At 42.6% G+C, this 12,488-nt stretch overlaps 1 protein-coding gene across 1 annotated transcript in view; it reads right to left on the bottom strand.

Annotated features, from left to right (window-relative positions):
- The window catches only part of SLC1A2 (solute carrier family 1 member 2), a 93,245-nt gene that overhangs the window by 17,375 nt on the left and 63,382 nt on the right, over positions 1-12,488 (bottom strand). Inside the window, exons 7-9 of the mRNA XM_082660036.1 lie at positions 9,744-9,977; positions 4,360-4,554; positions 238-372 (exon numbers count right to left, since the gene is read on the bottom strand). Coding sequence (XP_082516162.1) covers positions 238-372; positions 4,360-4,554; positions 9,744-9,977 — 564 coding nt within the window. The remainder of the gene's footprint in view (positions 1-237; positions 373-4,359; positions 4,555-9,743; positions 9,978-12,488) is intronic.

Raw genomic sequence — 12,488 nt, forward strand, 5'->3', positions numbered from 1 at the left:
TTAACTTTGTCTTATAATTTACCTGCTTCCTCCGCTAGACTCTGAAGCCCTCAAAGATTCTTTTCCTTCTCTGGTTCCCAAATAAGCACTCAGCAGATGTTGGAAGGAAGAAAGGAGGAGGGAAACAGGGGAGTTCTCAGGGGGATTGGTGAAGATCCTGGCTGCAGCCCTGCATCTTGTCCACCCCTGGGAGGCAGTGTTCACATCCCCAGCAGAAGCACACACACAGACACTTACAGCAGCCAGTCCACAGCCACCAGCAGGCTGATGTCCTCGGTCGGCAAGCCCACAGCCGTCAGAATGAGGAGCATGGTGACGAGCCCGGCACTGGGGATACTGGCTGCCCCAACGCTGGCCAGCGTGGCCGTGAGGCTGTGAGAACAGAAAAGGCCGGGTCAAGGGAAGAGAAAGTGGTCTTGGCAAAACCATCCCTGGCAGGCAATTCTCGGCTCTCATTTCTGCCGGCAATCATAAAATCCCCTTCTCCTCCCAAGGAATAAAGAAATCTGGAGGACCAAGACCCAGGAAATAGGGTCTATTTGGATGCTGCTTAACCTTGGTGGAAACTCATAAATTCATGGATGAGAGTCTTACCCCCATCACGACATCCAGTTCACTGAATATATCACAGGGCTCAAACAAGGTAAGCGTGGCTCTAAAAGCAGGCAAGGAAATATTAAAGAAGAAAAACAAGTCACCCTTAATCCTTCCACAGGAACACCACAGCATTCATTTCTGCTTACCCCTTTACGTCTCTGTGAGAAGCAGAGACTTCTAGTCTGCGTGGCAAGAGTCTGAGAAGGTTGCCAATGTTAACATGAGAACTCATAACAGCGAGTATCCAGACTCAACTGAGTGGACATCGGGGGAACAAATCAAAAGAATTCCAAAGGGCATTAAGGTTCAGATGCCTGGACGTTCCACCATGGGCTGGAAGATACATTATTCAGAAAGAGGGTGCCAAGACATGACAATAAAATAACAGGAGGCTTTCCTTCTGAAGCATCTCATCCCTTGCTTTCCAAGCAATGCCTAGGGCATACTCAGCACCATTTTGAAGTCGTCTCCGGAAGAGGGTTTAATCTAGGGTTCAAGGGCCCTGTCTAGACACCAGAGGGCCTCTGTGGTCCAGCAAAGGGCAGTGACTTTTTCTCCTCTTTTCTGGATGTTAATTATAAAAGCTATCATCATTTCTAAATGGAAGGAGGCTTATGAAAACATGGATTTGCAACTTGCTTTTCTAGCTGCTGAAAAGAAAAAAGGGGCTGCTTTCTTTGTGGTTATATGATTCCAGAATTTTTTTGGTAGGTCTTCGGGCTTGAAACTAAGAATCAGACTCCCAAACTGGTTTGCCAACTGGTGTGTCCAAGCTCAGAATCCTGGTCTTACGGTCAAGAGGAACCCAAATTTACCTACTCTTACATATGAGGAAAGAAAGGTCCTGGGAGGTCTTGTGTTTTGCACTGGTTTTTCCACATTGCCATCCTTCCCACATTTAGGCTTTCACAGAATAGACACTTCCACTAGGTGGGATCTAGAACCCATCTTTGCTTTTCCCCTGCTCCATTAACATGGAGTTGTTGTCAGGGTTTAAAGAACTCCATTTTGGTGGGAGATCCATCTAGGTCATAGGAGGTAGTAGCGTGTAGTGGTTATCAGTGAAGGTTCTAGAGTTGAATGACCTAGGTTCAAATCCCAACTCTGCCACTTAACCACATGACTTTGGGCAACTTACTTAACCTCTTTGTGCCTTGATTTTCTTATCTGTAGAAAAGAAGATAACAATGGTGTCTCACTTGTAGAGGCATCAGGAGCTCAGAAATAAAGCACTTAGAAGAGGCCAGCACATTGCAACCGGAGCTGCTTTGCAATGAAAACATCCTTAGTCCTGAGCGATGGCAGGTGGGAATTCTCAGTCATTTTCCCAAGATGGATAGAACACCAGGGAAGGGGAGCTTCCCAAGTTCCAATGATCTTGGCCTAGGCAATTTTGTTTACATCAGTTGCTTCTATTACATGAGTCACTCTTACACATCCCTGTGTACTGTGGCCACATTGTCTTGTTACCCCTTGGTTGTGTGAGACAAAATCCTATAAAGAAATCTTCCTGGTGGCTGGTTCTCTTTCTGTTCCTCCATCCCAATTATACCCTCACCTGACCACAGGTGGAGTGTCTGGGGCATTGTAAGTCCTGTGAAAGCTCCCTGGGCGGTGATCTCCCCATGTCCTTTTATCCCCTCCTGCTTTTCCTGTCCTTCCCTGACTCATTTCCCTATGGCTGGTTCTTGGATGTTGTACAAGTTACCACACACACACATTAATCACAGCAGAATGTCACAGTAACCCTGCAAGGTACATACGGTAGTACCACTGATTGGAAGGGTGGAGAAACTTAGGGTCACACAGCTTGAACATGGTCTGCTGGGATTTGAACACTTGTCTGCTTGATTCCAATACCACACTGGCTTTTGATGTCCCTTGATTCCTCCTCACATTGAAAACGCTATGACTTAATGAATTTGCTGAGAATTCCTGGCCACTGTTCTCCTGCCTGCAGGGAAATGAAAAGATGAGGAATGTACTTGGAAGCACAGCAATGAAGCTGGACTTGGCTATATTTTTCTGACTAAATTGAAGACATTGAACAACATACACTCCATGGAGAGGGGGCGGTCCCCCCAGAGACAGCCCTTGTGACATGTACAGATATGGCAGATTCAGCTGAAGTTGCCAGGGGCACAAGTATTAAATATATTTGGCCAACTTTATCCTTTGTCCAGTGAAAATTCTCAGTCGTATCATTGTTAAAATAAAGGATAAATTTAAATAATTCAAGCACAGTCTCAACCACCTGGTCACTCCCTGGTACATCCTCCCACCTCTAAGTCCTCATCTAATGGTGTGAGCTTGATGCGAAGCATGGTTGCTTCATCAATGAGGAGAATTCAGGGCCATTAAGAAGCTCTATTTGTCTTTGAATTTTAAAGCAAGGGAGATTGGCAGTCTCACATGCAATCTGTTAGGACAGAACTTAGATGGCTTGATAACCTGACCCAAAGCACGTTTTCCACTGAGTAACATCACGGCACTCACTATATCATAGTCACATTTTTCTTTCATATCCTAGGAGTACTGTATTTTATTAAGCATCAGTAATAGTAATAATACTAGTAGCTAACATTTATTGACAGGTGACTATGCTCTCAGCCACACTAGAATATATGATTATTGTACCCATTATACAGGAAACTGAGGCTCCCCTACAGTACTGCTATGGGCTGAGTTGTGTCCCCCCTGAATTCATTTGTTCAAGCCCTCACCTCCAGTGTGATGGTGTTTGGAGATACAGCCTTGGGAAGTAATTAGGTCATGAAGGTAGAGCCCTCATGATGGGATTAGTGTCCTTATAAGCAGAGATGTAAGAGAGCTCGCTCTCTCTCTCCATGCACCAAGGTAGGGCCATGTGAGCAAACATCTAGAAGGCAGTCATATGCAAGCCAGGAAGAGGACATTCACCAGGAGCTGAACCCGCTGGCCCCTTAATCTTGGACTTCCCAGCCTCCAGAACTGTGAGAAGTAAACATCTGCTGTTTGAGCCATAGTCTATGGTATTTTGTTACAGCAGCCCGAGCTGACTGAGACAAGTACATACCTCATAGGGTGGTTGTGAGGATTAGATAAATTAATATATGTAAGTAGGTGTGATCTTTAAGTTTGCAGAGAAGCGATGTGTTTTTAGTGACGTCTTGGAAAAGTATTCTTTCTGAATTTTTTAAAATGATGAATACATATGGTAAAAATACCTTTAGTAAAAACAACAAAAAATATTTGCTGTTTATTTGTAATATAATGTTATGCTATATTGAGGAATCTCTTCCTCCCCGTATTTCATCATTTTTGCCGTCACTCCTTGGAATGCTGAAGGGAACATATTTTAATGAAAGAGAAACTGGATCCAGAGTCAGTCGATGTTGGCCCCAGTGACAGCCCTGCTGGCTCGTTACTGATGGTATTACAGCCTCAGACAAACTACCATGCCCCTTGAAGCCTGTGCTTCCTCATCTATTAAATAATAGAAATAACTGCCTTGCAATGTCACAGGATTGTTAAAAATCAAATAATATCAAATTTCTGAAGCAATTTCACATGGGCAATACAAACATAAGGCATTAATATGAGCCTGATTCCTTCTGAACCCTTCCCTTTGAGCCTGCCAGTAGTTCCTCTTCTCCTTTACTTCCCTCACCATTCTTCTAACTGGAGAACAGCAGTTCAAGTGGCCTCTGTGAAATGGAGTTAGCATGGAAGGGGATAAGGTCAAAAGTTGTTTCAGTGCTTCACACCACCCATTTCACTCACCTTACGGTCACAATCTGGCCTCCATCTAGGATGACGCCATTCATCTGGGCTATAAAGATGGCGGCTACGGCTTCATAAAGGGCTGTACCGTCCATGTTAATGGTTGCTCCAACTGGTAGGACAAATCTGGTTACACGCTTATCAATCCCCAGATTTTCTTCTAGGCAACGGAAGGTGACGGGCAAAGTTCCGGCACTAAGGGGCAAAGAGAGAGAGAGAGACAAGAGTTATGTCCATTTTAGAGAAGCAAGACAAAGCACAAACCGAAATGCCACCACAAAGCTTTCATTCTTTTGTTCCAATCAATGTGACTTGAAAAAAGCAGTGTCTGGAGCTAAATTAAAAACCATCGATTTGCCATATAGGCCATTACAGAGTATTGAGTAGAGTTCTGTACTCCAGTAAAAATTTAAAAAATAAAATCCAAATAAAATTTAATTCTAATAATAAAGATAAAAAAGCCCATTGATTTGGGGTCTCAAATACAATCTTATTAACATGGTAATAGTCAGCAAAATATTTTTGTTGGTTCTAGCTTTTGAGATCTACTCAGAGCTTCAAGTTCTCCTTTCCCTTTGGTCATTGTTTCCATCTTGGATTAAATATTGAAGCCCATGTGATTGCCCACATCAATTGGGCTGCCAAAATAAAGTGTCAGAAAAGGATCAGCTACCAACAGTAAGATGGAATGAGGAATTCTTGAATGACCCATAATTTCATGCTAGAAACACTGTTTCCAACAAGATGACTACACGGGTTTTATCTAGCCCCTGGGAATTGCCCTGAGCCGGGCCTGCTAATGTTGAGAAGGCTGGACAAATATGTTAATGACCATTTAGCAAGAGTCCAAGCTTCTAGCAATTCACTGGGGACCCTCACAGACAGTCCAGCTCCCTGATAAATGGTCATTGCCAATTCTACAGTCTCTCCAATGACATAGGGCAGAAAAGCCTGTGCTCTGGAGCTAATCAAAGACCCAACATGGAGTGACTTCACCCCCACTCCTCCCAGGCATGGGATGGGAATTCACGACCATATGAATCAATTTCAAAGGCCAGAACTCCTGACATGTTCTGTGCCTTCTAAAACAGGAGACCTATAAGAGTAAGTGTTGCTGAAAGCCAGAATATTATTTCCATGTGGATAGAGGTGATGGGAGGGCAGGCGGATTTGCTTCAAAGTTTAAGTGATATGGAAAGCAATGTAGAACATTCCAACTGCCATGGGAGTACCTTGTGGTCCATTCTCTTCTCTCTTATTCAAACGTTAGCAAACTGTCCCCAGTGCAGACAGCACATTTTTCTCTCTTGCATTTACAGCCTTAGTCATAGCTCCCTCCTTCTACTTGTCAGAATTAGGGCTCCAGCCAAGCTGGACAAAGACATCTGCAGAGGTGTCAGTTTCTCAGAGAGTGGGACAGGACCGTCAGCTGCAGGGACGCTAAGTAAAATGCAGATTCCAGGGCCCACGCAGAACCATAAAAGTCCCTAAAGTTCTAAAATTAGGGTCTCCTAGATCTGCATGTTATCAACCCATGGACCCACAAGCCCTATTAACAACCTTAGGGAAACCAGAGTCATCTTACTGGAACATTCCTTGTGATTTTAGGTCAAGGGTCTTTCTCATGCCTCCTCTTTGGTCTTAGGTGAGGAGAAGAAATGGATGCTTGGAGATCTCTCATTACCAAAGCCTTATAAACCCAGGGAGAAAAGTTGGAGTCTGGCCTCATTCACATGCTGGGCTGCCATCGTACCTGGCTTGCTGCCCCAGCTGTTTTAATGAGAAGTTAGTGTCCCTTTATTCCTCTCTCACACACTCCCAGCCCTTTCCTAAGACCCCTTTGAGGTTACCAGGACACCATGACTAGCCTGAAATGGCAGCAAGGCTATGGGTGGCAGCTGAATTCTCATCGGTATGAATCTAAGGACACTGCTGGGAGGACTGGAACATATCCATTATCGTTACTGCATTCATTTTCCCACAGTGTCATCAAAGGGTCTTTAGACAATTCAACAGATTGGAAGAAACAACTGGTAAGGCATGAAAATATTCTTAATGTCACTACCGGACAGGCTTTGTGTCTTAAAAATCCATATGTACCCCATCAGTCCAAACTGGGACTTGAGAATTTTAACTCTTTCCTGTGTTAACAGGCTGACATTCTGACATTGTTTTTTTGGTTCCTGCCTCAGTGGCCATATGACAGTCTTCAAATGAATAATAACTGTCTGGTACTTGAGATTCTTCTTGTTTTTATCCAGATTAGTTTTAACAGCGCACTCGGAAGTCAGAGGGATGCAGAGAGACGTGTCGCAGGCCATCCCCACTCCATTCAGCTGCCCTGACACCAGCCTCTGTGCCTATTGAGAAAACGGGGTCAACCCTTCCCCTGCACATCCCCATTCAGTCCAACGTCTGAGGAGGTGGAAAGTATATTTAGCGCTGGCTGTCCCAGGGCTTTTCCCCTGTGGTCATAAGGGCAAACAAACCCTGAGTTAATTCTTAGTACGTGACTCCTGCTACAGTGACTTTTTTTAAAAAGAAATTCCTCATCTAGGCAAGAGCCACATTTTAACCAAAGATTAAAACCATATTTTTTTTTCAGATGAAATACAGGGCAAGGGGGAGATATGAGTCTAATGTTTGTGGTCTTGGTCAGATAACCCAAGATTTTGTCTTTGATTTAAATATGATTTTGGGTTTCCCCTATGCTTTTAAGATTTACCTTTGTCTTATAAAGGGGCTAGGATAATTGTCTAGTCATTCAAAAGAAAAGATAATGATAATATTTTGAAATAGTGTAGTATCAAAACCATAAAGGTATTGGAAGAAAATATAAAGTTATATTTTATAATCTTTGGCAGAAAAGATATCCCTAAGCAAAATCAAAGTTCTAAATACCAAAGGAAAACACTGACGACTTTGACTGCATACAAATTAAAACCTGCTAGTGGCAAAAAGCGCTGTAAGGGCTTCCCTGGTGGCGCAGTGGTTGAGAGTCCGCCTGCCGATGCAGGGGACACGGGTTCGTGCCCCGGTCCGGGAAGATCCCACATGCCGCAGAGCAGCTGGGCCCGTGAGCCGTGGCCGCTGTGCCTGGGCTCCGCAACGGGAGAGGACACAGCAGTGAGAGCCCGCGTACCGCAAAAAAAAAAAAAAAAAAAAAAAAAAGCGCTGTAAGTTTTTAAGACAAATGTCAAGTGAAGGGGGACACTATTTACAACATATGACACATAAGTTGATATTTCTATACATGTAGAGAGCTGAAAACCAATCAGGAAAGGATAAACACCCCAACAGGAAATTAAGCTCACAAACAATTCACAGGGCAGAAGAGGGGAGGGAAGGATGGTCAAAAAGAACATAAAAAAGATGTTTCCCCTCACTAGTAATCAAAATAATGCAAATTCAGTGAGATCACTTTTCACCAATAGGATTTGAAAGTATTAAAGTGACAGATAATGTTCAGTGTTGATGAGCAGGTGGATAAAGGCACACTCGTACCCAGTTTGTGGGTACATAAATGAGTGTACTTTTCTAAATAGTAATCTGGTGACATGTTTCAAAACCATCAGGGTGCTTACCACTGGATTCAGAAATTCCACTTCTAGAAATTTATCCCGAGGGGATCACCAAACATCCTTGCAGAAATGTATTTACAAGGATGCTTGTCACTGCCCTGTTTAATAGACTAGGTTTAAATGTACATTTGGGGTGGGGGATGTACTGTAGTACGTACAGTATATTATTATGAAGTTTAAAAATAGTAGTAATAGATATGTAGTAATAGATATAGTAAGAGCTATATTAATAGATATAACATAACTTTTATGATATGTTGACCAGTGAAAATAGCAGTGTACAATATCTATACATAATAAGAACTGGAAATGTACATAACTGTAAAGATTAACAAAAAGGTTACTACCAGTTATCAGTGGTGTTGCCCATTCTTCTTCCTCCAAAATTTTATACACTGTCTGAACTTTTTCATAATGACCAAATACCATGCTCATAACCAGAAAACAAAAATAAAACTAAACATGATTGTTTTTATTTTTGAAAAAAAAGTTAACTTTTTCACCAAAATGAGAAAATCTTTATGGATAGAGATACTTAGCGATAAGAAATGTATAGGACCAAGAAGGAAAAAGAAAATTTTGAAGTGTTTCCCTTCATCTTGGGAAACTGAATGCAGAATCTAGATCTCCCGAATTGTATAGATTTTCGCTTTTTCTGAAACCTCACACTCTACTAGTACAGAATTCTCACTGATTTGCAAGATGGAAATATAATTTGGCTTTCCCAGGTTGTCACCACTATTGGCCTGTTAGGTCACTTAAGAAAAACCTGACTGACTGCTCAGTAGTTTTGGAAAAAAAAAAAATAGCAGTCTCCCTGTGTCACAGCAGCTGCCTCCCTGGCAGTGAGTGGTCATGGGTTCTGTAACAAGGACCTGCCAACCTGTGACTCCAGAGATAACGCTGAGCTATGGGTTGCAGAGTTTACTTGCCTCCCTGCCACCTGCTTTATGGCCTCAGTCTTTGTTTTGTGACCCAAGGATACACATGCAGAAATAAAAGCAACTATTGCAGGCTGAAAGAATAAAACTCTTTTAGTCTTTGAAATTCTACATTGCTGGCTGTTTCTTATGTATCTGTTTTTGTTGGGTTGTTGGTTTTATTTTTGCTAAATTCAGTCCAAGATGATATCAAAAAAAAAAAAAAGAGGTTTTTTTGCTTGCACATCTCTGGAGTCCTCACTGGCCTCTGGGAGGAACTGGGACTAGGTAATGAAGAAGGAACTGACTCTCGGTCAATGTTAAGTCAAATCAGTGCCAACCTGACTTTCCTCAAAGTCAATGGGGCAGAGTAGTTCCATTACAGGTTCAAAGACTTGTCTGATTTCCGGTTTGTCTGAAAAATCTCACCTAACCTACCGTTTACCCTGCAAAACCTTGTTCTCCTACTTTTGAAAAATTATTCCAGTACAGTGATATAATAGCCTTTCTCAAATCACAAGTGAGAGAATTTCTTAAATAAAATAACATCCTGTTACACCCTTTTGGAAAACATTTAAAACTGAACTGATGCTATATGTGGCAAATTATGTCTAGAGATGAATAGCATGTATTCACCTGGGAAACAATATGAGATCATAGTTCCAAGACAGCTACATACCAGCAAAAAGTTCATCAGAAAGCTTAAAAGTTCCTAAAAGGAGTGAAGAATCTAAAATGTTCCACTTTTTCAAAAATATTTTAAACATATGTGAAAAGTGTTCTCACTGAACGCTGTGATGGGAAGGTTTTGAAAAAGAGGAAGTGACAAAGAAGGAAAAGGAATGAGCAGAGAGAAACAACAGTGATTTCTTGTGTTCTCTACCTGGAAGCAGTACCCAGGGCAGTGATCCAAGCTTGGAAAATTCCAGCAAAAAAAGAGAAAGGGTTTTTCCTGGTCACTAGAAAGTAAATCAAGGGGAGAAAGATGCCCCCATGGATGATGAGGCCGACAATCACCGTGATCATGTACATCCCCAGTTGTCTAGCAACCACTTCTAAGTCCTTGATGGCAATGATCTTCCCACAAATTAGGCAGGCGATACCTAGGGGAGAGTACCTGAAAAACATAAAAGAAAAAAAAAAAGCATTGAAGAGCTGGTGATGGGATTCAGAATTGAAATCAGGGCCCTCCTTCATACCACACCCTGAGGAAAACCCTTTGCATTCTTGTAGAGTGTTGCCAAAAGAGGACTATGAGATTCAATAGATGCTATAGTTTGCTTCTGACTAACTGCATTATCTGAAATATTTTCTATGGACCTGGTGGCCCCTGCTTTGATGAAAAATCCCAAGGCAAATTTTGTTGCTCAGGTAATTTTTTAGGGCTAAAGGAGACATGATTTACCACCTCTTAAGTAAGCACCAAGATAAAAGTTGAGAGACACCCAGGTTACATCTTTGAGAATCTTATTTGATTTCTCTGTTCCAGATCTCCTTCCTTGAAAATTGAGAATAAACTTAGAGCTTCTCAGAAAGCTCATTAGAGTTTCACCAATTTACAAACACTGGTGTTTGCAGATAGTGCTTTGTTTTTGCCTTGGAAGGAATCTAGGAAATACATTGAGAGAGAGAGAGAGAGAGAGAGAGAGAGAGAGAGAGAGAGAGAGCTGCCCAAACAAGAAAACCATCTGAGCCAAGAAGCATGTTTAGAAAAATGTGGTTTTATTCTTCCAAGTCTGAAAGTGTTTCTTTCCATACCTACTCCAAGAGTAACGCTGGCTGCCATCCATCGTGTTTCAAGAATATGGGGACACATCCACACACTTAATTCTTACAAAAACCCTAAAACCAAGGAATCATTATGCCTGTTTGGCAAACGAGGAAATTGAGGTTTGGAAAAGTTAAATAACTGGCCCAAGACCATGAAAACAGGAAGGAGGAGGAGAAGAATCTCAGATCTGTGAAACTCTGCCACTGGGGGTTTTCATCCCTGTCAACCAAACCACTTCCTTGAAGGAGCAATTGTAGCTTTCTGTACATAAGTAGACAATTTGTTCTTTACCAATCTATCCTAAAATAGACTTATTTTATATTTCTATATTATTATTATTTTATAGCACGCTTGGAAACAATCTACTGTTGTCCTCACTCTTGAGTCAGCTAACCACGCTCTCTCTCGTCTTGGGTATACTTTTTGTTTGGCAACACCCTTTTTTTATTGCCTAATCCGGTGGTGTTAGAGCATGAACTTGTTCAGCCTGTAACACTTCTGACTGAAATGAAAATGTTTGTGGGAACGTGGACACCTTATTAAGAATTATGAACATATTTGAAAGAAAGACTGTGGGGCAAATGAAGTCACGCTCCCAGCCTGGGGAGGGGAGTCAGGAAAAAGAGAGGGCCAGCAAGCAGATTGGGTGGCTTTTGTTTTTTCAGTTGTTTGGAGCAAAAGCACTTCCTGGGTTAAAGCAAAGCCATGAGGAGTAGACGAGAGTCATATACACGATTACACGAGACACAGAGCTTGTCCAGCCACTTACCAGCTATATGACCTTGGTTAGTGACTTATTCCCGTTTTACAGATGTGCAAGTCGAGGCGTAGAGAGGCTACCTGCAACCTCATGGGATTGCTGTGAGGATTAAGTTTTTGAACATGCATAGGTACGCGCTATCAAAAGTCCCTCCCCCATCCCTGTCAGTGCCATTAGTTCTCTGACTTCTGACACAGGAGTCCCTTGCAGGTTCTATTTTCACACATCTACCCCATGTCCCCTCATCACCTATGCGTCATGAGTCAAGTCTGAGTTGAAGAGGTTTACTAAGGCATCTCACAGGCTACTGCCACCCAACTGTGCATGTTTTTATGCGCAAACTATTTTTTCAAGAGGAATCTTCTCCTGAAAGAGCTGATTTGTAACTGACACTAAGTAGCTGGTGTCAGTTACGTGAGCGTGGCTACTCTCCCTGAGGAGCATCTAGCCTGTAGTCTCCGTTTCTCCATTCCTGGAGGTGCAGCCTGGCGATGTTTGAGGGCTGCTTTCCCGGGAATTAGGGAGTCAAGTCATTAAACCTTCGGCTTTCCCACCATTTTATATTATCTTGCGGTGCCCATAGTCACAACATCTCATAGATCCGTCGGGTGGTCTCAGGGGCCAGCTCTGTGTTCCCTGCGATTGTAGACAACTAAGCAGAATGCACTTTCTGATAAAACCAACAAGCATCCAGCTTCATAAAGCAGGAGACTAATTCTTTCCCAAGCACCAGTCGCCCCTTAAAGATGTCCAGAAAAACGCAAATACGAGCTGTTTTGGGTGCCATTTTGGGTTTTGAGCTGTTTTGGGTGCTCTTCTAGGACAAGCGATTTGTAGAATGGAGAGAAAATGTGTTCAAGGCTCTTTGCCAAGCAAGACCAGCTATAGAGACCCCTGGAGGACACATCTGCCGGAGCCCAATGTTAGAGAGAGGTGACAGGTTATCTCCAGAGCACTCAGCTTGCTGGGAGAAACCTGAGTCCCCACTATCAACGGACAGTGTCATTCAAAGGCCGGAAGGTAGAGTGTTAGGGTAAATAAATATGGCAAGCAGGGGCCCTAGTTAACCCAAACACTTTGGTCTCTGGAGCTAGAAT

Source organism: Grampus griseus (assembly GCF_964374135.1).
Source record: "Grampus griseus genome assembly, chromosome: 8".
In the NCBI taxonomy this organism is placed as follows: domain Eukaryota; kingdom Metazoa; phylum Chordata; class Mammalia; order Artiodactyla; family Delphinidae; genus Grampus; species Grampus griseus.